Source organism: Aedes aegypti, chromosome 2 (assembly GCF_002204515.2).
Source record: "Aedes aegypti strain LVP_AGWG chromosome 2, AaegL5.0 Primary Assembly, whole genome shotgun sequence".
NCBI classification, from domain to species: domain Eukaryota; kingdom Metazoa; phylum Arthropoda; class Insecta; order Diptera; family Culicidae; genus Aedes; species Aedes aegypti.
This window is the reverse complement of record NC_035108.1, coordinates 176140239-176165521: the sequence shown is the minus strand read 5'-3', so window position 1 is coordinate 176165521 and position 25283 is coordinate 176140239. Positions and strand designations below refer to the sequence as shown.

At 43.3% G+C, this 25283-nt stretch overlaps 3 protein-coding genes across 3 annotated transcripts in view; 2 read left to right on the top strand and 1 right to left on the bottom strand.

Moving 5' to 3' along the window:
• The first annotated feature begins 750 nt into the window (after window positions 1-750).
• On the top strand, window positions 751-1461 carry LOC5574333 (probable prefoldin subunit 4). Its single transcript, XM_001661316.2, has 3 exons — window positions 751-909; window positions 979-1200; window positions 1275-1461. The coding sequence occupies exons 1-3, from the start codon at window positions 865-867 to the stop codon at window positions 1422-1424; spliced, it is 417 nt and encodes a 138-aa protein (XP_001661366.1). The 5' UTR covers window positions 751-864; the 3' UTR covers window positions 1425-1461.
• A 2058-nt stretch (window positions 1462-3519) lies between these two features.
• LOC5574334 (DNA repair and recombination protein RAD54B) overlaps window positions 3520-25283 on the bottom strand; it is a 28796-nt gene continuing 7032 nt past the window's right edge. The window contains exon 3 of the mRNA XM_021843225.1: window positions 3520-3605. Within this exon, the coding sequence (XP_021698917.1) occupies window positions 3531-3605 (75 nt within the window). The 3' untranslated portion in view covers window positions 3520-3530. The remainder of the gene's footprint in view (window positions 3606-25283) is intronic.
• The window catches only part of LOC5574335 (acetyl-coenzyme A transporter 1), a 30853-nt gene continuing 27620 nt past the window's right edge, over window positions 22051-25283 (top strand). The window contains exon 1 of the mRNA XM_021843226.1: window positions 22051-22073. The gene's annotated coding sequence lies outside the window, so the exon portion shown is untranslated. The remainder of the gene's footprint in view (window positions 22074-25283) is intronic.

The following is a 25283-nucleotide window of genomic DNA, read 5'->3' as shown; positions in this document are numbered from 1 at the left end:
CACTGGAGGATTTTATAAAGCAATTTCTGGGGTAGATGCTTAAAGCAAACCATATGGAAATGCCTGGAGTTATCGATTCTCGATATAAACAGCATAACATGCGATTAGGGCGAATTAGGTATAATCTTCACCCACAACAAAATATTAATTCGTAGATATTTGAAACTGTTTTCGAAAACATGCTGCAATTAGATTTGATTCGAAAGGTATTAAATTAAACATCGATCAATCTCTGCAAAAGATGAATGGTTTACAAGGGACTAGATTTAAACCCTCAATGTTTACAAATTTGGTTCCGCCCTAATCGCAAGTAATGCAGCTTATTACGATTGACGTTTCTTCTGATGAACACATCTAAACGTGAGGTTCACTTCGTCGCTCGAATGGAAATGAACTTCTCACCTCATTCGAGTCGACTCTCGGAATCGCAAAAAAGAGTTCATTCGAGAGCGAAGTGACTTTTCTCGACTCCTCTCACCCCAGTCGTGGAATAAGCACACTCTACATCCCCCTCCACCCGATTTAATCTAGCGATTAGTCAGTTGATCGCTGTGTTAAACTTCCATAAGCGTCGGTGCAACAATCGACCGATTTTTCAACCAATTTAGTCGGCTGTTGAACTGTCAAATGTTTAATGGGGCGTGCACTGTTCCATTGTACAAAGGTCACAAAGGTGTCCAATGAAAAGGCCTTTTTCCAAAACAAAACAAAAAATAGTACGTGTGCTATGAATATCCCCTCCGTATCTGTCATTTTCTTGTCATTCATTGAAAATCAATCTTCTCGAATACATCCAATTCTGGACATCGGCATTGCATTTTTTTTACATTAGCGGCATTTTAAAAAATTATTTCTGTCTCAAAAATGAGTTCTAAGTCGGAAGCCAAGAACAAGGGAACGTTTCAACCGGTAGGCATAGCATTGCATCAAGAAAATTACAAAACGATTATCAACCACTCTCCATTTTTCGGGTTTTAGGATTCAGATGTGCACATTACCATCGATGACCAGATGAAAATTAATAAATTTGCAAACTACAATGCCAAGGTTGAAGACCTCAAGGAGGAGCTGAAAATTAGACAGAACGAGTTGAAAAACCTGGAAGAAGCGGGGGACGAAATTGAACTGTTAGACGACGACACGCAGATTCCGTTCCTGATTGGGGAAGTTTTCATGTCCCACGATTTAGCCCGCACTCAGGTTAGTTTTCTAATCGGCATATTCGGTGAACCATGTCATCTAAATTGTTCTAAGTTTTATCTTACAATTTTCAGGAACTGCTAGTCGAAGCGAAAGAGAAGAAAAAGCAGGAGATTGAGAACATCCAAAAGCTATCGAAAGATATCCAGGATAAGATGGGCGAGCTGAAGGCTCATTTATACGGCCGTTTTGGAAGCAACATCTATCTCGAAAATGACGAATAAAAAAAGGTCAAGGAATTTCTTTTCTTGATTGTAAAATGAAAATTGCGTTTCTTGAATAGCTACTACTTTTCCCGCTGGTTGACTTGATTGCGAAATATGAACACTATTTCCTCCGAGCACGCATCCAACGATAATTCCTGGGGATTAGAACAAATGGTAAGTTCATTATTGAAGAACGAAATAAACTCAGGGTGACCACCGAATTCCTATTGGGGGGCAGTATAAGTATAATACTCATGCTCATTCTTTCAATGTTCCTTATTTGATTGATAGCATTGAAGTTCTTCAAAAGTTGAAGACCTCAAATTCACAATGTTTTCAAGCTATCTTTTACATGCTTTGTTCAGATTCTGTGAAATTATGCACAGCGTTCCATCAGAAAAATCCTGCCCATGATTCATCACAAATCCTGCAAAGGACAATTCTATCAAAAAACTTTTTCATTTCAAGCTTTTCTTTGATTTTTTTAAAGAATAATGTTCGTGGCCGTGCGGTTAGCGGCGTCAGTCGTTTAGGCGTATTGTGCCATGAGGTGCGGGTTCGTTTCCCGCACTCGGTGGAAACTTTTCGTCAAACGAAACATTTATCACTGGGTGTTTCGTGTTGTCCGTTTCCGTTGCCTAATGTTAGTGATCGTCCAGTTTGTACAGCCTTTGGCTGAAGACGGTGTAAAATTGTCTTTTAAACAGTGCTGGAAATGGTAATAGTAGTAGGCTTGAATTTCGCGAAAATCTCGTGGCTCTCTCACTACAGTAGTTTAAAATCGTGAATCTCATCAAGTAGCCTATATTGGGTACATGAATTTCTCTAAATCAGTAGTGTCATTGAAGGCTCTAAATGCGGGAAATGCAGCGGGAAATAGAACATTTTTCAACAGTAATTTTAGGTTTCCCTTAGCAACGGGTGTTTTGCAATTTTCAAGGCTTTTTGCCTACAGCAGCGATGGGCATGAGTCTCACTGGCTTCGCTGACTGTGATTGGCTTTGTTTGACTACTGTAGAGTGAATTTCAATTTTTTTCCCAACCCTGCTTTTAAAAATAATATGTCCTAATATTCTGCGGAATTATGCTAAGTACTCTTTTCGTTTCGTTTTCTAGAATGCTACGAAATAAAAACTTTAAGCTTCGAATTTACTAAAAACCATGATTTTGCTAAGAAAAAAAGGAAAACAAATTCCAAATTTTCTGAACGTACAAAATGAGTCAAATACTTACTCATGGTTTGATAAAAATCTTGAATATCTTCACCGCTCAGCGAATACTTAACAGATTTCAAATATTTTTTGTGAGTATACTCGCACGTAAGTAGGGAAGGTGTACCCGTTATGGCCATAGTGGTTCCCTATTTGGCCATATGTGAAATTTTGATAACTTTCACATTTCAAATCTTTTTAAATGTTTTAACATCAAGATATATCTTAAATCTAACTACTACAACACACAAAAATTTTCAAAATTTGAAGACATTCCAGTAATTACGTAGCGAAATAGGGAACCACTATGTCCATAACTGGTACAATTACCCTATATCTAATTTCCAAACGTGACCAAAGGATCTCGGGAAACGGTTCCAACAAAACTACAGCCGGTTCCTCAGGGCATTATGTCCGAGTGGCCACATCTGGTACATTCTAAATGGTGCAAACTAGTGATCCTTTATAGATAAATATAATATATATAATAATATCTCGCGTTCAGTATCATAAGGGCGTAACTGCAATGATCGATTTCTCTTCATCGATTTTCTCTTATGCTAATTACAGCATAAGACAGCTTTCAACTGCTTTATTGTATTCTGTAGAAAGAACTAATCGTCCTTCGTCATGTTCCATCGTCAAATGTTACCAAAACTGATTGCATTTCTTGTAATGATCCAAAGAGAAAATCGACGAAGAGAAATCGATCACTGCAGATACGCCTGTATGATACTCAACGCGAGATATAATATATTATAAAGGATTACTAGTGCAAACCTCTTCATTTATCATGTTGAATATCAGATCTTAATGATTTATACATTCATCTATCTCGAAAATGACGAATAAAAAAAATCAAGGAATTTCTTTTCTTGATTGTAAAATGAAAATTGCGTTTCTTGAATAGCTGCTACTTTTCCCGCTGGTTGACTTGATTGCGAAATATGAACACTATTTCCTCCGAGCACGCATCCAACGATAATTCCTGGGGATTAGAACAAATGGTAAGTTCATTATTGAAGAACGAAATAAACTCAGGGTGACCACCGAATTCCTATTGGGGGGCAGTATAAGTATAATACTCATGCTCATTCTTTCAATGTTCCTTATTTGATTGATAGCATTGAAGTTCTTCAAAAGTTCACAATGTTTTCAAGCTATCTTTTGCATGGTTTGTTCAGATTCTGTGAAATTATGCACAGCGTTCCATCAGAAAAATCCTGCCCATGATTCATCACAAATCTTGCAAAGGACAATTCTATCAAAAAACTTTTTCATTTGAAGCTTTTCTTTGATTTTTTTAAAGAATAATGTTCGTGGCCGTGCGGTTAGCGGCGTCAGTCGTTTAGGCGTATTGTGCCATGAGGTGCGGGTTCGTTTCCCGCACTCGGTGGAAACTTTTCGTCAAACGAAAAATTTATCACTGGGCTACTGGGTGTTTCGTGTTGTCCGTTTCCGTTGCCTAATGTTAGTGATCGTCCAGTTTGTGCAGCCTTTGGCTGAAGACGGTGTAAAATTGTCTTTTAAAAATATATGTCCTAATATTCTGCGGAATTCTGCTAAGTACTCTTTTCGTTTCGTTTTCTAGAATGCTACGAAACAAACTTTAAGCTTCGAATTTAATAAAAACCATGATTTTGCTAAGAAATAAGGCTGATACAAATATTAAATTTCTTTTATGTCCGAGACCTTTTGGAAGGTACGAGGGGGGGGATAAAAATAAATAAGGAACAAAAAAATAAAAATGAAAAAAAAGTTATTTTTTCGAAATTTTTATTTTTAATGATAGTTGTTAAACTGTTTTTAATCATCCTCTGGATCATTATTTTACTTGTTTTTTACTTTGTAAATTGAAAAAACCTAACTGATGTCAAAAAAATGATGAATCTTTTTTTTTTCTCCCCTTCAAAATTTTCGGATTTTCGAAGGGGGGGGGTGACATAAAAGAAAATTAATATTTGTATCAGCCTAAAAGGAAAACAAATTCCAAATTTTCTGAACGTACAAAATGAGTCAAATACTTACTCATGGTTTGATAAAAATCTTGAATATCTTCACCGCTCAGCGAATACTTAACAGATTTCAAATATTTTTTGTGAGTATACTCGCACGTAAGTACCTATATCTAATTTCCAAACGTGACCAAAGGATCTCGGGAAACGGTTCCAACAAAACTACAGCCGGTTCCTCAGGGCATTATGTCCGAGTGGCCACATCTGGTACATACTAAATGGTGCAAACTAGTGATCCTTTATAGATAAATATAATATATATATAATAATATAATATATTATAAAGGATTACTAGTGCAAACCTCTTCATTTATTATGTTGAATATCAGATCTTAATGATTTATACAAATTAAGATGAATGTCGTTGCAAAAAAAATGAATATATCTTTGCACGTCTCTTTTTTACCCGACTTGACCCACCGGAATAACTCCGGCCACAGGAATAAACCCGAGAAAAATGGATTTTATCATCGCTCTGTCTTTGGGGCTCTTGTTCGCTGCTTCCATTTATCAGACCTGTTACAACTGATGGGATAAAGAGCGACAGCTGTAAAATTAAAGCTGAAACGCCGTAAAATTAAAGCTGAAACGACACCTCGGGATGACCTCCCTTCCCGGAGGGAACAGATAGTGTTGTCTCGCCTTCGAACTGGTCGCACTCGTTTGTCTCATGACATGAAAGCAGGAAGCACGACCTAGTGAACTAGTGCAAAGGTCCATATTCACAAAAAATGTGACACATGTCAGGTCACGAACTCAGTGGAACACATTTTGAACAACTGTCTAATCTTCGAAGACTTACGTCAACGCTGGTCGTTTCAGCTTTAATTTAACGGCAAAACAGCTGTCACTCTTTATCCCATTCTTGCGACCAGGCTTCCTTAATCCGATGCTTGATCCATGCTTTAATATCGGCGTTCTCATTTCCAGGGATCCCGCAGTGGCCAGGGACCCAGATGAAAGTAAATTTGGTGGGGTTGTCGGTTAGTATTTTTTGGATTCCTTGGATAAAGGGGTGTTTATTGGTTGCCGACATGATGACCATAGGCCTTTTCATGTGACAGATCCGTCTATGAATTTGTTTACATCGGTGGAGGACCAGTGCTAACACGGGCCTGTCATTTTCATAGAAGAACTGTCAAAGTGCTTCCCGATCAGCTGATTTGAGACGTCATGTGAATAGGCCTATAAGAACACTGGCTGAGTCGGTGGCGATTAGGAGAGGGCCATTGCTAGTATGAATCATACACTGAAATGAATTTTACTACTATTTTACTAATGGATCATTGAAGGTAGTTTTTGCAAGTGCTCACCGCATCAAAACAAAGGCGCCACTGTATATGGGATTTAACATTGTGACAGCATTGCTGTTCTGTCAAACACACAAGGCTACGGTGGCGCTATCTATGCTTACCATAGCGGCCGTTTTGGTTATTTTAATGATCCATTCAAGCGCCGCCTGAAACTCCGTCCAATTTGCTTTGTTATAAAGCCAGCGAGGGCGACGGGATGTTTCGGGTTTTGTTGTTCCTGCAATAGTGATCGACATGCACTCAAAATAATCCAAACGTCATTGTTACGTGAAAACATACGTGATTTTTTTCCATCGCACTTTCCACGTAGCTCTTACGTTAATCATAGGTAGCCCAGAATGAACGCATGAACTTTTGAACTTTGTCCATTCCATCGTCGCTACACGTAAGAGCTACGTGGATTTTCCGGCAGCCTTTACGAAGCGTTTCAATAGGACCTAGATGGTTTTGCATTAAATTTAACTGTAATAAAGACCAATCCAAAGCCTATCAGAAGCTTTGGAAGAAAACTACTTCCCAATTGGAACATGTAAACAAACTTAAAAGATTGTGATATTTTTATTGTCAATCTGAGCATTTTGAATCCTGTTTGTGAGTTTGGTCTGTCTTGTTGTAGCCTTCGCGTGCTATAATTGATAGAGGTTATAAATCACGTATAAAATATGAAGTAATGCAGGGATTCTTCGGTATTCAAAGCATATTTACCTTAAAATCAATCTTAAACAGTGTTTAAAGCAGCAGCAGGTTCTGAAGTTCTTCAAAATCAAGCGGGCGCCATCTTAGGATTTGAACTCAACACCGAATGTACGTACACTATGCAGATGTCAAAATGAACTCAGGCACCTACGTGAATTCCACGTAAGCGCAATAGGTAACCTCAGTAAACATTACCGAGTCACTATTTGGTGGTTATGAATGGTTTAGTAATCTTTATCTTAGTCAGGTGCAGTGGAGGTAAAATGAATTTGGAATGATCTACGTGATTTTTCACGTAGCAATGACGTTTGGATTTTTTTGAGTGTGGGAAAGTGATCGCTACCCCGGGTGTCATCGTTAACTGACCAGAGGAAGCGGCTGAGAGTTGATGCCAGCGCTGCCAGATATACAGATTTCTCTGTATTACACAGATATTTTTATTCTGACACAGATTCAATTTGTATGGAACACAGATTTTTTATCAACAATTTTTGTATGGACACAGATTTTTTTGTATGGGACACAGTTTTTTTTTAACCCGGTAGATACAGATTTTCTATCAAATCATCTGGCAGCTCTGGTTGATGCAGATACGATTGATAGGTCGATGGCGGACTCCACTCGACCTCGGATGAACGTAGGTGCCCCATCGTTCATAATCACGAGGTTTTTGCGAACGGCGAAATTTGTGATAGCAGTACCTCGTACGTTGGATTTTCTGCTTCCCCATGTGTGATGATGACTGTTAAAATCTCCGAGGAGAACGACTGGCTTGATTAACCAGATCACAAAGCTGAGCTTTTACGTTCGGTATGTGCCCGTTTGGTACATATATTGATATTACTGATACCGGAAGCGGCCATGATATGCGAATTGCTACAGCTACTGACCACTGTCAAGGGCAGATCCGAGGCGACACCGATCGCCGCAGACTGGTATGAGTTTAAGCCCATTTTGATTGACCATTGGTAACTGTTGCGATAGAGTTGATTGGAGTTCTTCCAGCAATAATCAGTCCCTTCAAATTAGGTATGATCAGCTTAAAGCTAAAAACAACGGTTTTTATTTTAGGATAGTTTTGTTTACAAATTCATTTCAACTTACATTTTAGTCTCCGTACTACCGTTTTATCTACTTCACAACAGTATTTTATAAGTTTTAATGTAACCTGTAGATAGTTCATAAGTTTTATTCTAGATTTAAGTATACAATTGTAATTTACCTCTGCTATCAATAATAATTCAATAAATTCAATTCTCTGTAACTTTAGCTCAATCCAATTATCACCGTATGTTTATTTTCATATTTTTACTCGTCATCCGTTTTGACAGTCCAGCTTAGCTATCCTTCTGTCACAGGTAGTGGCTCACGACAGCTCTCCTCAGGGTTGTCCGCTACGAGGGGCTGTTGCGGCGAACATCCTCCCCCCGGTGTCGCCTTAACTTCCGGTTCAGCGTCACCAGATTTTGCTACGTCCAACACTGCCAACTTCGTAGCAGGCCTCTTCAAAATTCCTCCTCCAGAAGTCTTCACTTCCGCTTGGCGTGTCACACCGTCCTTGCCAGGAATAGTTCGTATTACTCGTCCCCGTAACCAACGGTTCCTAACGTTTTCATCAACTACAAGTACGTTGATCGGCTGAACGTCTCGAAACCACTTTGTCCGACGAATGATTGTTGGCAGGTATTCCACTACCCAACGACGCCAGAAGCAATCTAGTGTGTGCTTTACTAAATTCCAGCTATTTCTCAAAGCCATTCCTGCATCTGTCGGGAACTTTTCTGGTTCTCGTACTCCATTTGAACTTAATAACAGGAAATGGTTGGGTGTCAACGCCTCATGGTCGGCCGTTTCAAGAGGGATGAATGTGAGCGGCCTAGAGTTTACCATGTTCTCTGCTTCTACCAACACCGTGACAAATGATTCATCATCCAATTTTCGTACTACAGGAATACATCCAAGTGCCGACTTTACGGCACGAACCATTCTTTCCCAACAGCCCCCCATATGAGGAGCTGCAGGAGGGTTGAAACGCCACTGGGTTTGGGCATTTGTGAAGGTACTACCCAATTCTGTGTAAATCCTTCCGATTTCATCCTGCAACTCCCGACTGGCTCCTACAAAGTTTGTCCCGTTGTCCGAGTAAATTTCTTCTGGAGACCCGCGCCGGGCTACAAATCTTCTAATCGCCTTCTTACATGCATCGGTAGACAAGCTCGTAACTACTTCGAGGTGCACAGCCCTGATCGTCAGGCAGGTAAAAAGGCAAACCCATCGCTTTGCTGCAATCCGCCCGACCTTCACCAAATACGGCCCGAAGATGTCTACTCCCACGTAGGTAAACGGACGTACGCAGGGCTCTAAACGTATCGCCGGAAGCGGTCCCATTTTTGGAGCGACTGGTGTCGCCTTATAAACGCGGCACCACATGCAGCGTTTCCTGGTTAAGCGAATTTCCACTCGTAAGCGTGCCACGTGAAATTTCTGACGAATCTCGTTGACAATTGTTTCATCATTTGCATGACCGTACTTCCGGTGATAAAAGTCTACCAGCAGCTCCGTAATTCGATGCTTTCTCGGCAGTATTATTGGAAACTTCGCATTGTAGGCAAGTACCTGAGCTTCTGCAGCTCTACTGCCTACCCGCAACACGCCGTATTCATCGGCAAATGGTGATTGCTTCACAAGACAGCTAGATGCTTTAATCTGTCTTTGACTTACTCCGCTCTGATCCAAATTTCGCTTTAACACCGCTACTTCATCTGGAAACGCTTCCGATTGCGGAAGAAGCCACAATGTTCTCTCCGCACTCTGGATTTCGGCACTGGTCAAGCCAACGGTATCATTAGGTGTACTTTTCTTTGACGCACGCAGATTATCCACGAAATGGTGGACGTACGCTACCGAACGCAGCAATCTTTCAAACCGAGAAAACCTTTCGACATCCACCAGTGATTCTCGAACTAGATGACTACAAACGTACGCTTCTCGTAATTCTTTATCGCTTTCATCTACACCTTCGTCTGGGACCGGCAACCAATCTGTTTCGTAGCTGTAGAGAAATTCCGGCCCCTGAAACCAACGACTATCTACATTACAGGAAGGACCTTTTCCTCATTTGGTTGCTTCGTCTGCCACGTTAACTTTCGTCGAAATCCACCGCCATTCATCAATGCTGGAAAGGTTCAGTATCTCATCGACTCTGAATGCGACAAACTGGCGATACCGACGGGTATCTGATTTGATCCATGAGCAAACGGTCGAGGAATCACTCCAAAAATAAGTTTTCCGGATCTTCAACGAATGGTTCTGTTCTATAGTCTTCCGCAAACGAGCGCCCAGTAATGCCGCCATTAACTCAAGTCGTGGTATCGAAAGACCTCGAAGTGGTGCGACCTTCGTTTTCGACGAAACCAGTGCCACCCTGATTTGCCCTTGATCGATGATCCGGAAATACGCTACCGCTGAGAAAGCCTGTGCACTTGCGTCCACGAATACGTGTAGCTGTAGGCAAGCATGGGAAACGCTCACTCAGTTTTTGTGTTTCCCTCACTCGCTTCCACGTACAGTCGGGAGCGAGAAAGCCGTTTCTCTAACCAAGCCGAACGTTTCAATTTCCAGTGCCCATTCTGCTTCTTCGGCGAGCGCCAAGCGAAACAAAAACGACAACCGATTGAGTCGCTACCGATTCTAAAAGCCGAAGGCAACCGAATGCATACCGAATGATTGTTTACATTCTGATTCCGTTGGAGTAGCATTCGGATTTGAGTGCTGATGAGTGTTCACTGACTGGCAATTCACACCACGGAATGATTCAGTGAGTGGGAATCCGCTCACTCAGTTCAATGCATTCGGTGAATGGATGCTTAATGCTTTCACTCGTGCCTCGCAGACACAAGTGTATTGGTATTCACTTCTCTTCATGTTCCTTCCGATTCTTGCTTTTACACAATCGGTTTTGACGCTTTCATGCTACACTCCACCCAGTACGATTCAGCTATCACTGAATGTTCGGAAGCAGCAGATTTTTTGCTATTTTTTATCGGTGGCGTTCGGGTGAGTGAGTGAATTTTCCCATGCTTGGCTGTAGGGTTTTGAAGCTTTCCGGATCATATCCCGGAAAATAACAGCGAGGAATACGCAATCCATTCATTTTGTTGAGCACTGCAATCCATTCCGCCCAACGAGCTGCTATTTCCTCCGGAATATGGCTATCCCAATCCGTTTCAGTTCGCCATACTTCTTGTATAAGAATTTTGCCGTGGATTACGAAAGATGCCACTAGCCCTAGCGGATCATAGATGCTCATTACTAGTCGAAGCATTTCTCTCTTAGTGGGAGTTTTAGTGTCTTGCAACAGACAACGCACCTTCTCGCAAAGTTGCAACGAAAAGGCAAAAACGTCTTCGTCTTGAATCCACGCCATTCCCAACACTCGCTCAACTCCGATTTCTTTCTCCGGAAACATGGCCTTCGATGGTTTAGCACTTGATTCACCTAACTTCTCTAATACACTTCCGTCACTCGACATCCAATTGCGAATATGGAAGCCAGCTCGTTTGTGGACTTCAATCACTTCCTTCGCAACTTCAACAGCTTCCTCCACGGTGTCAAAACTATCTACATAATCGTCCACATAATGCCGCTTCTTCACCGCTGCTGCTCCTCGTGGAAGTTCCGCTTCTTGCTCCGTCGCGTTTAGGTTTTTAACGTATTGCGAGTGCGCTGGAGAACAAGCGGCCCCGAATCAGTTGCAACCCGATCTCTGCTCGCGTCGGACGTACTTCTTCGCCTCTCTCGCTTTCGTTCGCATTTCGTAGAAAATGTCCGGTACGCGGAAAAATACTCTAGTGGTTGACTTTAGTGTCCTCCCCGTTCGCCCTGATGTGGCAAAAGTGAAGGATTTTTTGGAGAATGAAATAAAGCTCCAGCTTGCGGACCTCAAAAGCATACAGTTGCATCACACGCGCAACTGTGTGCTTATAGAAATGAAAACGCAAGAAATTGCCGTTCGCTACCAATCAGAGCATAATTGGAAGCGTGCTATGCTTTGCGGTAATACGAAATTTCGGATTCCGGTCTACATCGATTGTGACGCAGTGACGGTTCGTGTCCACGACCTCCCACCGTCGATGAGCCACGTTACCGTTGCTGACCACATGATGAAGTATGGAGAGGTAATCTCCATTAGAAACGAGAAGTGGAAGCACTACTTTCCCGGGATATCTAACGGAGTACGAGTGCTTAGGATGAACTTATTTCGACAAATTCCTTCTTTCATCACTATTGAAAACGAGCCTACAATGGTTTCGTATATCAACCAGCCCAAATCATGTCAACGATGCGGCCAATCGACTCATCCCGGCGAGAAGTGTCCGAATTCAAGTCCCGCACCAACCAATAAATCATCGCGAACATCGACAGCACCCAAATCGTCGGACGAGTTGTTTAATCAGGATGACTTTCCTCCGATAAACGACAACCGGCAAAAATCACCATCTCCTGTTCGTGCAAGTGAACCAGCAGAAGCGAAACAACAGAACGACGACAACAATGACGACGACTGGACCGATGATGACAATGCGTCAAACTCATCCACGGAACACAATGAGGCTACAAATAAGCGACGGCGATCGAGACGGGTCAACGAGAAAAGCGAAACCAAAAAGAAGGCTTGTTCTGATCAGTGTTCCCCAAACACTGATCATACTGCGATCGTTGTATCATCGGAAATTGAGAAGGGTGTAACTAATAATGAACATAATAAGGGTTTGAATTTTTCTATTCATAATAGAAGCTGAATATCGGCTCTGTGATGCCGGATACGGCGTGTGAGCCTTCAAATAAACGTAATAGTAAAAAAAAAAGCGGCCCCGAATATTGCCACATCCGATACCATGGTGGTCATCGGAAGATCTGGAGAATCCCTGTATGGGAACAGCAAGGCGCTTCGATCCTGTTGGCGTATCATGATTTGCAGGAACATTTCTTTTATGTCTGCGGACACTGCAACTTGACGTTCCCGATATGGAAACATCACGGATAGCAATGGTGTTAGAAGGTCTGGTCCCTTGAGCAACATTGTGTTTAGCGATATACCGTCCACTTTCGCTGCAGCGTCCCAGATAATTCTGACTTTACCCGGTTTCTTTTCGTTAACAACGACTCCAATTGGCAAATACCACGTACGGCGTAGATCAAACCCATGGATTTCGCCAGCCGTTGCTTCGTGTATGTATCCCTTGTTTTTGAATTCGGCTATCTGCTGCCGGACACCGTCGTACAAGTTTGGATCCCGTGCTAAACGCTTTTCAAGACATTTGAATCTTTTTTCCGCCATCGGTCGGCTGTCTGGAAACTCTACATAATCGTGTTTGCAGAGCAGACCCGTCTCGTACTTCTCGGTGTTTGTCCGCCGTGTTGTTGCCGCTAGAATGTCACATGCACGCTGTTCTTCTGCACCTTTCACAGCTGGTACAACGGCTACACCCAAGCTCTCGATATCAAAGAAACGACGAACGTACTCATGGAGATCTACAACTGTCGGTTCAGCATGCATGTGGAGTAGCTTTCGCATGGTATTTGATTGTGGCTTCCGCAAACTTCCACAAACTGCCCATCCGATCCTGGTTTTTGTTGCGATCGGCTCGTTTAGCTTGCCTTCTCGGAGTTTCAGGGTAGCTAGAAGATGACAATTGCTTTGTCCAATCAAAATTCCTGGTACAGCAGACTTGAAACTCTTGATTGGAAGATTACTGAGGTGATCGAAACGCGCAGCGAGCTCTTCATAGTCTGTTGTCTGTCGCGGTAAGCCAAGATTATCGACGGTGTAAACCTCTGACATCTTGTACCGCTTGGTTCTTCCAAGTGCGGATATATCCATAGTGACAACCTCTGTGCCGGTAATCGTTTTGTTAATTCCTCCGGTCCATTCTATGTGCAAAGTCTCTAAATCTCCGCTAACTCCAATAGCATCTGCAATCGATCGCTCCACAAGTGTTACAGAAGACCCGTCGTCGAGGAAGGCGTAGGTATTGAGCTGACCCCTTTTCCCGAACAAGGTAACCGGCAGAATGCGGAAGAGCGTAGACGATGACAACTGCCGATGGATGGTTACTACTGCACTGGTAGTCTTCGCTGGTGGTTCGAAATGCAGCAAACGATGGTGTCGCTTGGGGCACTCGTTGATCCCACAGATCTCTCCTTTACACGGCCACCTAGCATGAGGTGTAAGGCAACGAGCACACAGTTTGTTCACCTTCACTGCCTTCCATCTTCCATCCAAGTCCAGTCTTTTGAACGTCGCGCAATTTCCAATTTGGTGGCTATCGGTGTTGCAGATCGAACACGATTTCCCGTTACTTAGGCCAATATCATTTTCTTTCCGCTTACCATCGTTGGTCACAGCCTTTACTGCTTCTTGGTTACGACTAGATTGTTCCGTGGTAACGTGTGCATTTACGAACGATTTTTCCTTCTGTCGGCTTCGCTCTTCTCTTATTGCCTTCTGTGGGATGCTGACAAGTTGTGTAACACCACTTGCAGCGGATGAGACCTTAGCCATGTAATCACTGAAGACGCTTAAATCCACCACTGGAGCTTGTTCTTGGTAAAGTGCCCAATTGAACTTCACTGTCGCTGGCAGTTTGTCTACCAACTCCTGGAGCAATATTGGATTCGCAAGATGTCTCTCTAACCCCACGGCTTTCAGATGTCCACAAAGATTTTGTACAACCAGTCCAAAGCTTACGAGTGTCTCCAGTCGGTCAGGTTTCGGAGGAGGGGTTGCCCGAACTTTGGCAATCATATTATTGACTATCTGCTCTGGACGGCCGTACAACTGTTGTAGTGTGGATATTACCTGAGGCACAGTCGCTGGGTGAAGCAAAAAACTGCTAACTGAATCCTTCGCGCCACCTTTCAAGCTACGTTGCAACCGTAGAAGGTTTTCGGAATCGGTATATCCACAAGTTTCTGTTGAATGGCGGAAGCTGCTTATAAACAGCGGCCAATCAACCGGATCCCCGGAGAAAATTGGGAGTTCCTTAGTGACAACCTGTCTAGCTGCAAGCTGCTGAGGTGAAGGTCCAGTAGTATTTACGTAGGTTGGCAAAAAAGTTTGTGAAGTTGGTTGAGTGGCGATTCTCGAAATAGGAGCGAAGACATTGGAAGTGGAGTGGAATGTACCAGGAATATTATTGGGTTCTCCATTAGGAACTCTGAACGGTTCCCCGAATTCAAGGCGACCACCAAACATTCTTTCATCCATCGGAAGTAGTGGAACGGGAACGGGTGGAAAACAAGACTCTCCTTGATTGCCGATTCCACCAGTGGGTGCATCCGTTGAGTCAAGCCAAGACGCTGGAGGGGGTGGCAACGGTGGAGAAGATCTACCGTCTGTTGATCTACCTTCGTTGATAATTTGTTGTACTTCTTCATGCAACTCCCTGTACTCCTTTTCTGCTACATTCCGCAGACGAATCGCTTCATTTTCACGCTGGCGTCCCGCATTGATTTCGGACTGCAACTGCCGCTCTAAGTCTCGAAGACTCTGAACTTCATTCTCTATTTCCGCTAACTGGAACTGAAGTGCTTCACAATCCCGTTTGCATCGATTTAGCTGATCCCGTAAATCTGCTTCCGAAGTACAGAATCGCTCATTCTCCTCGATGCGTTGCTTCTCTATAATGCCAACCTTATTCTTCAAGGCTGCCAGTTCACAGTCGCGACGTTTCAACTGCATCCGCAAACCTTCTTCCGATTCACGAACTACCTTCAGCTCTCTCGTACTGTACTTGTAAACTGGCAATCCGATTCACAAGCTCCAACTCTCGTTTGCGTCTAGCTTCGATGTCCACCTGGTATTTCTTCGATAAATCCCGGATGTTGTCGCGCTCTATTTCCACATGATGCTGGATCTGCATGGCATTTCTCCTTCGAAGATCTCCAGTTTCTACGCTCCAACGTTTGTAGCAGTGGTCTCCGAAACGAGTTAATTTAGAAATAGCACCGGTGTTCGGAATAATTGGTGCTGCATCCTCAATCTTCAAGATATCTGCGTATGGCTGAAGATCGACGAAAGGCAAATCGGATGTCTGCTTGATCTGATTGACGTCTACTCCGACGGCACCTTCAACAGAATCCTCCGAATCTTCTCCAATCGTGATGCTTCCCAAGGTTCCTGGGATCGATTTCACCTCTGACCCAGTACCTGCCACGTTATCTCCGATCAAAGGGTGACTCACGGGAGAAATAACAGTCCTAAGTGGCGTTGAAGAAGGGTGAACTACCTGCGGATCTTCCAGATGTCCAGCACTCACAGACATTGACGTTGGCGTCAGGTCGATGGCCCTGCCGGAACTCTCGGCTACCTTGGCCTGCCTAACCCAGTCCTCTGTTCGCTTTCTACTACTCTGACTGCTCCGCATACTGCGCATGCTTCTACCCTCATCACCGTCATTCTGGCTCAGCAATTCGTGCTTCCGAGCGATGAACTGCTTTTCCCGTTCAAGCCTTTCCTGAAGTTCCCATTCATTAAGTGCTCGCTCCTTTTCGATCCTCTCACGACTAAGATCTTCCAGAAGCTTCCTCTCTTCGTCGAGGCGCCTCAATTCAAGTTCAACTCTGACCCTGCGCATGCTGGACGAATTCGAAACCTCGCTTGGCGATGCTTCCGAAGCATTTGGAACCTCGCCAGGGATACATTTCGTACACTTGAAACTGGTGGAACGTACAGTAGTTGTATTTACGTTCGCACATGAAAAGTGGTACCAGTGGTTACAGCCCTGACACTGCACCATGTACCGCTCGAAATTGTTCGGTCGATCACATCCCACACAATCATGAAACTCACCTCCGTCGCTGTCGACCATGGACGGGATGAACGAATCATCTGACTTGTCATCTGAAGGTTGGTTCGATGGCTCATCAGTACCATATGTGTTGAGGTTATTTGCCTGCTGGATGGCCCTCGTCCGTGATCGGGTCTGCCGAACGTTCGACTGAAGATTCATCTCGATCTGGATAAAATCTTTAAGTAACTGTTGCGATAGAGTTGATTGGAGTTCTTCCAGCAATAATCAGTCCCTTCAAATTAGGTATGATCAGCTTAAAGCTAAAAACAACGGTTTTTATTTTAGGATAGTTTTGTTTACAAATTCATTTCAACTTACATTTTAGTCTCCGTACTACCGTTTTATCTACTTCACAACAGTATTTTATAAGTTTTAATGTAACCTGTAGATAGTTCATAAGTTTTATTCTAGATTTAAGTATACAATTGTAATTTACCTCTGCTATCAATAATAATTCAATAAATTCAATTCTCTGTAACTTTAGCTCAATCCAATTATCACCGTATGTTTATTTTCATATTTTTACTCGTCATCCGTTTTGACAGTCCAGCTTAGCTATCCTTCTGTCACAGGTAGTGGCTCACGACAGCTCTCCTCAGGGTTGTCCGCTACGAGGGGCTGTTGCGGCGAACAGGTAACCTTTCCGAAGAGTGTTATTCATTATGGAGAGATCAACGCGATGGGTCTCTTGGATCGCCAGGATAGCCGAAAGTTTTTCCTCTACCAGAAACTCTAGGTCTGCAAGATTGTTGCAGTAGCCGTTCATATTCCATTGTAATGGAAACACTGAACGATTACCTTTGCCGAAATTTTTGGATCATATAGAGGGTCGTGTGTAGTTTCCAACATCGCTGCGTCGAATGGAGGTCCCATATTCGCCAGAGTTACAGGGATTGCTAATCTGGGACTTCGAAGGTATTCGTTGTTGTAGTCTGTGGAACATCCAGGTAGAATTGCAACTTGAGTTCTATAGCGGGAGAAATGCAGGATGTCATAGAGCTGTGCATTTGTAGCCCCCAGTCCAAGTGGGGCGAAGAAAGATGTCTCCGAAGCGGGGTCGTAGACAGGGCTTCCTTGTGTGGTGTCGGTTGTTGCCATTTCAGGACTTTCTGGTTCGAATAATGGGCCGTTTGCAGTCTTCGACAGAGCTCCACCGACTGCAGGTCCCAGTGTGGGACCCAGACTCGGCAGAGATGAAGAAGCCGCTGGCATATGCTTCCGAGTTTTCGGAATTTTAGTTGTAGCAGTTGTTCTTGACTCAAAGAGAGTTTGACAGGATCTTCTAGGGTTCCACCTGGGGGGGTTCTTGACTCCAACGTTGTTCTTCGGGGAATTGGACGTCCCGATCTTCACCCACTGTACGGTGGCAGGTGCTTCAGTGCAGTGCTTGCTTCCCTCGTTGTCCTTAGGGGAATAGGACGTGAATCCCTTTTGCGTCCATCTTCCAATACTGCTGAACGAGTGCCAGAGGTTGTCCGCCGGTTCCGGTACGACCAAGACTTCCGCACCGACGTGGCCCTGGCTGCCCGGACAGTCTGTTGGGAATTGTGGGGGATGGGTACTATGTCCCTTGTGCGTCCCAGATAAAACAATTACGCTAGGAAGCTGCACGCAGAGAAATACCAGCTATTCAAAACAATAAATAACTTTGTTGTTCTCAATAAACTTGTTCAATTTGTTGTAATACAAAAAATGCGTTGAAACAACAATCATTTTTATCAAAATAAAGCAACAGTATTGTTGGATTTACTGGGTACATTGTTAACAAGATTTGTTTTTAAAACAACAAAAGAAAAACTTTACGTCAAATGAAAGTTTATTTGTTTCAATTTACATCATTATTGATTCTAATAATTATGCACGTAGCATAAAAACTGTCTCGCCATTTTGTTGCTTAGTAGAACCGGTGAAAAAGCGAATATTTCCGATACATTATATTAAATTGAAGAACATGGCGTTGTTAAAATGTTCGTGCGAGAAGTTCAGGTCATAGATTTTTGTATCAGTTTTGGAGTAAGGAAAACCAGAATCAGAATTATTTTTGGTGAGTATTAACCATCTTTTCTAAAATTTTAATTCCACTAATGTATTCTCCAGTATTGCAGTCAACTCTTACACGAGCCGGTTATGTCATCCCGTCACTTTGTCGCGAAGCGGATAAAGAACATTCTCCAGTTAAATGGATTTTGGTGCATGTTCCAATTCTTCTACTTTCACAAAATAAAAGTAAAGTAGAGGTTTCGTTTTCGTTGTTTATTGTTTAATTCCTAAAAAAAATAATAATAAAGGGACTGGGACCAACAAAACAGTGTTTTTATTTCAAACAAGAACATTGTCACATCAAAAAACAGTGTAATTTAATTTAAAAAATGGAAGGTTTTATTTCAATGCAAAAATTTGTTGTTTCAAAAGAAAAAAAATTTGAAACAAAAAAATATTTTGTTGTACCCCGTTTAACGCAGCTGTCAAATTCAACAATTTTTATTTTTGAAATAAATTAGGAGTTGTTATTGAAACAATAAAAGGCAATTATAAGCCGGCAAATAATACGGATATATTGTTGTAATGATACAGAATATATTTGATATTAAAATTGTTTTCTCTGCGTGTGGGGGTTGTTCGTCAGTTCCGGTAGGGGTGTAACGTCCGCACTGACGGGGCCCCAGCTCTTCCTGGCCCCTGTTGTATTATTCGCTGTTCGAGAACTAGCAGAGTCAGAACCAGGTTCGGGAGCGAAAATGAAAACACGTCTTTACTACTGAAAGGCTACACGCCAAGAGAACGATTTTTATTTAAGGCTAAGTAGCCCGTCATTCGTTTTGCCAACAATGATGACTTTTCAGCTTGCATTTCAAAGAGATAAAACTCAGTCTGGATAGTTTATATTGACTTGAAAAAGTATCACTGTACGCGCTAACATGCATAAAGTATGCTGATACTTTTTCAGCTGTGTCAGTGCAAAACCCTGATTTTCTTTGATTTGAAATTGTGAGATGAATTAGCAACAATCATCAACGACGCGTACAAATTTCAATGATGGCCTACTTCGCCTTAAAATTCCATAGCACAAGAAAAAACAGATTGCTGCGATCGTTTCCCATGGCAACGCCTCGACTATGGATCGTGGCTGTTGCCGACAACGTTTATGCAGCCATATTGCTCCTCGCAACACAGTGGAACTGATACGTTGATGTTGCACAAAATTGTGCTTCCTCCAACATTCGCTTCTTCTTCTTCTTGATTCGGATACTGTTGAGTGGTGGTTGGTTGTTGTTCAGTCAAATCTTGGCTATCTATTGTGCCGATGTTGGATTGCGGAGTGAAAATTGCAGGAGATTGTGATATCCCTATTTAATGGAGGCCGTTAAGTTATGAGAGGACTGGGCGTGCGGATTTTTTTTTAGTTTTTATTTTTACCTACTCTGCGGTGTTTACTTTTCCGCTTGGAGTTGGTTTTTGAGCAATTTGACCTGCCGGAAGGGCAGCTACAGTCTGAACTGGAGTGGGTTCTTTTAGGAGGGTTTGAGGTGTGGGTCGCCTTGGATATGGCCGAAGTCATACTGTGCTCCGATACGCTGCCGTCGTTTATTTTATCGCTTCCCTTTTTGTTCTTCGGTACCACGTTGGAGATCCAGTTTGTGACCCGCTCAGTGACTTTAGAGTCAATGTTGAGCTGATTACTGCCAGAATATTCGGAAGAGTATTGGGAGCTAGGGTTTTTCGGTTGCTCATTCAGTTCCGTGAGATCGACGATCGTTGGTGTGTCCTGTTCACTACCCAGTAAACACAAACTCGTATACGATAGCGCATAAGAGTACAAAAGTGGAGGCGATATACGTACATACGCCATTAGGCTGCATGCAAAATGTACGTATATCGCCTCCACATTTGTACTCTTTTATCCTATCATATACGATTGTGTGTTTACTGGGTAGGTGCTTTCTGGCTACCACGAAGCTCAGCGATAATGCGGTTTTGTCGTACGATATGTCGATCCTTAGCCGCTAGTGCCTCTTGCATATTCTTGACAGTTTCGGTGAGAGCCGCAAATTGCTTTATGAGTTCGCCGATGGTACCATGCTCTTTGACAGTTTCGATGCGATTACCAACGGTGTGATTTTCCAGGGCGTGCTCCATCTCAGCCATCCTTTTCTCCTTCGACTTGGCATCTGTTTGCAGCTTCTTGATCGTGTTCTTGAGTTCCATGATTTCAGCATCTTTACTGGCATTAACGACTCCAGAAAAGGTGCCATTGCTTCGGTTGGCCCCTTGACGAAAGTCGTACTCCCTACGGGCTTGTGAGTATGAAACGTCCATATCTACTCGGATTTGTTGAATAGCCATCTCTTTCTCGTACATCGGACACTTTCGACTGGACACGTCATGATCTGATTTGCAGTGTTTACGGGATGGGGTCTCCGTACACTGGTATCTCGGCTTGGGTATTCCAATTGCTCTGTCATCGGCATTGGCAGGTTCTTGATCTTCTGGGTGGACTTTGCAGCAGAGGCCACACACGTGGTGATGGCTGGTACAGCGCTTGCCCGTGTGACCATACTCCCAGCAGCGAAAGCATAACATTGGTGCAGGATAATACTTTCTCGTTTCGCACCGCGACCACCCGAAGTCAATGTAATCCGGAATAACGGTGCCTCTGATCGTAAGGATTATGGTGGCCGTATTCTCGCGCTTTCCATCCTGAGTTCGTCGCGTGATTCTTTTAACCTCTTTGACTCCCTGTTTCGCAAGTTGTTCGAGTAGATAGCTATTGCTTAGCTCAGTGGAGTCATGGTTCGTCACGACGCACTTCCTCTGGTTCAGAAAAGGGTGTTCAGTGTTCCGTATTGGGGTCTTATCCTGGAGTTGTGACAAACGTAACAACCGGCTTACTTGTTCCTGACTCCGCACTTTTAGAACGTAGGATAGACCCTTGTTCTCCTTGAAGGCTCCAAAAATTGGACCTCCAATAGCCTTCTCCACCGATAGGCGAAGGAGAAACGGATCCTGCGGCATAACACCAGTGATTGCTTCCATTTTCAAGTACTGCAATTCGCCTGCGGTACCTTCCGGGTCCATGAAATCCGGCAGAAGTCGACCGGTGTAGTCGGCATGCTTTCTGTTTCCTATGCTACAAAGACCACCGCCGGGGCCCCTAGGGTCCCCTGGATGCAATGGTCGACCATTAGCCAGCATTATGCCGGCTGGCCGGAGGTAAACGACGCTTGATGACTCACTATGCTTCTTCGTACAGTCACTAATTCAGTGAAAAAGTTTGTTTGTTCGATTTGTTCTTGTTCAAATACCTCTTATTACTCGGGTCGCAATATCGCACACAATAGCCATACAATGAGACGGTTGTTGATAAGCGTCACCCAAGCCTCGCGGAAAAATACTTTGCAAACTGTTTTAGTCACTTTTCTTCGCCGATATCAATCGTTTTTTTTAGTGAAAACACAGGTTTACACTTATCGCTAAGCACCGATGGCTTTTTCGTAAAAAAACTGTCTCGAAAACACTTGGAAAATGTTGATATCTCGAGCACGTACGCGGATACTATAATTATCAACGAGCAAAAAAAGTGAGTAATAATACAATAATGACACTACTTTCTCAAACAAATTTGGGATGGCTTATTTTCACAATGTTTCCTTTTCAAAAAAGCAAGGGAATATGAGTAAAAAATAAACTTTAAGCGTAAAACAAATCATTTCAGATTAAATAATAAGTTACACAGGTAGTTTACTTGACTTTGTTTGTAGAAGTTTACATAACAAGGTGGATTCTAATTACTGAAACGACAATTCAGAATGAAGATTTAATTCGACAGATAATACTTAAATTGGAAACATCATACAAATGACAAGACAAAACAAAATCTTGGTACAGCAACGACGTTGAACAAAACTTTAATACACGCAGTTCAGATGAATAGTTACGAAATAACAGATTACTTGCTTTACTGCATGTTTAGCTACATAAGTAGATTGTTTTCATGGCAGCGTAATAGCCGAGAAAACGATGAGTATAACGTTTCTATAATCCTTCTTATTATAAATTGAAAGGTAAATCAGATTGCCTAATTATTTGACTAATAACAAATTTGTTCCACAGAGCTATTTACAAAACACCACACATAATCCCTTCTTTCCATAATCCTTAGGCAAAACACTTCACTACCGCTATATGTATGACTGATTCCATGTTCTATTGATCTTGTATCATTCATACGTGTAGTGGAAGTCTAGAGTAGAAGCAAAACTTAAAGAACCTTCTGGTCAAAGATGTTGCGTTGCCTACTTCGCAAACTCCAAAACCCCCGGCGTATTATGGAAGGTGTGAGTTTTTGAACTTATGCTGGAGACTTGGCCCCTGACCCCCTTGTACATCAATAAAATTAATTAAAAAAAATATTGAAACTTCAAACAATTTGTAATTTTTTTTTGTAGTTTTGCTTAAACGCTTTGCCCTCTAGCGCATATTTTTCACTATAGAACAGTGATGTGTGCGTACATGCGAGGATTGCTGTTATTTAAGCAATATGTACAATTTTGTCCCGCTTTGGTGCGTATTACATCTGGTTACTATCTCCACAGTGGTTAATTAAAACTAAAGCGTTCTGAAGGTCCCCCGACATGCCGTCGGGGCTAGACCCCTTTCCCCTAGGGGACACGGGTCCGTCCAACTGTCGTGATGGGGAATTTGCAGGCCCTCTGTTTCCTGAATGGGGAGACCCTCAAGGCCATCACGGTCAATTGGTGATGATGAGAATGCAAGCTGTCTCGGGGAATCTTCCTCAAGCTCCTTTCCTCCTTCGAAAATCTGTGGAAAGTTATCTGGGAGTGAAGATAGACGGAGCCTACCCGGAAAAAGGAGGAAGCACGTACGTGCTGAAAATACGGAACAAAAATCACGTTGAGAAGCTGAAGAAAATGTCAACACTAGCTGATGGCTTTCCGATTACGATTGTGGAACATCCGGTGCTAAACGTTTCGAAATGCGTTATCAGCTGCAGTGACACTTGTGCCTACTCTGATGAGGAGCTGGTTGAAGAGCTGAAAGACCAAGGTGTTAAAGAAGTGCGGAGAATTACAAGGCGCGACGGAGGACAACGAATCCACACCCCAACCATCATACTGACAATCCAAGGCACCGTCATCCCCGAGGACATCTATATTGGATGGATCCGATGCCGTACCCGTCCGTTCTATCCCACACCAATGTTGTGTTATTGCTGTTGGGATTTCGGACACACGCGAGCCCGTTGTCAGCATCAGAACAACCCTACATGCGGTAATTGCTCTGGCAAGCATAAGAACGATTTTGAAAATCCCTGCATCCTCGCCCCGTTCTGCAAACGGTGTAATACCGACAACCACCCTCTCTCAAGCCGCAAGTGTCCCATCTACGTTAAAGAGAATGAGATCCAGCACCTACGGGTTAACTTAGGTGTCTCCTATCCAGCAGCAAAACGGCAATATGACCTAAGATACGGACCCAAATCAATGGCATCTACCGTAGCAGCTAGCAACGATCGGCGTTTTACTGAGCTCTCGGCGAAACTCGATAACGTCCTGAAGGAAGTTAAAAGCAAGGATGATAAGATCGAGGCTCTACTCTCCGAAATTAAAGCCAAAGACGCCCGCATCGAGCGGCTCGAAGCCACGTTGAAGCTCACACCGCAGGAACGGTTGAACACAGTAAAGGAACACGGCACTATCAAGGACCTTGTTGACAAGATCCACTCTTTGGAGTCGGAGTTAACAAGGAAGGACAGAGAAATCGCTATGATCCGTGAAATTTATGTCCCCAAAAAAGCTGGTAACATTGGAAACAAAACTACCAAGTCCGACGCATCAAACGGGCTTGATACCGGACACGATGACACCAATTCTCCAAGCACCAATCAGCCCGAATCGCACGTCAAGAAAACAGGCACGAAGAAGAAAGCCACCAAAACCGACAGTTATGAACGGCTAAACAAGCGTACCAAAAACCGTCTTTCGCCAAATACGACTCCAGAATGTATACTCGCCTCACCTGCTGACATCGAAATTTCTTCAAGTGACGAACCAATGATGAATGCATCTGGGTACATATCCGACACCTAAACATCAGATCGCCTATCTAGTCCCTTCCTAGACCTACACCTCTGCTTGCAGTAAACAGCAAAACTAGCATTGCAGTCTTCCCTCGAAAAACTTTTATTGAAACTGATTTGAAAAAGGAGCGGACTAGCCCTGTAACAGCAATTCCCAACAATCACACCCCATCATCAATCCAACAACTAATTCTACCTACAACCCCCAACGACCTGGCAATTTGTACTGCGCAACACACCTACCCGGCGGAGCTACCGAGCAGTCGAGGCACCGCCAGTGCGGACGTTTATGCCACACCGGAACTGACGGACAACCCTCGACACTCCGTGGCGGCCGGAAGAGGGACGGACAAGGGAGGTAACTCCTATCCCCCTGAGGACAACGAGGGAGTCAAGGCACAACCAATACAGTCCGTGCCACAAGAATCTTCGCTGGATATGTATTCTGCACGACAGTCCTGCATCAGTGAAGCTCTATCGACGACCGGAAACCGAACACAACCTCGATTTGGTCCTGAAAATTTCCGCTGGCCGACGCTGCCACAAAGTACAAGGTCCAACGCAGCGTTATATGACGCATACCAACTGACACATAGAGGGACGGCTGCTCCAAAAGCAAGCTCTTCTGATCACCCTATCTGGGATGTAGAACATGCTTCTCAAACGGAATATATTGACGATACTTCTAGT

Bases quoted from the DNA above. Each gene is read 5' to 3' on its own strand.
- LOC5574333 (XM_001661316.2), top strand. From the start codon at position 865: ATGAGTTCTAAGTCGGAAGCCAAGAACAAGGGAACGTTTCAACCG. The intron at 910-978 runs GTAGGCATAGCA...TTCGGGTTTTAG, and splicing joins ACAAGGGAACGTTTCAACCG to GATTCAGATGTGCACATTAC. The intron at 1,201-1,274 runs GTTAGTTTTCTA...TACAATTTTCAG, and splicing joins ACGATTTAGCCCGCACTCAG to GAACTGCTAGTCGAAGCGAA.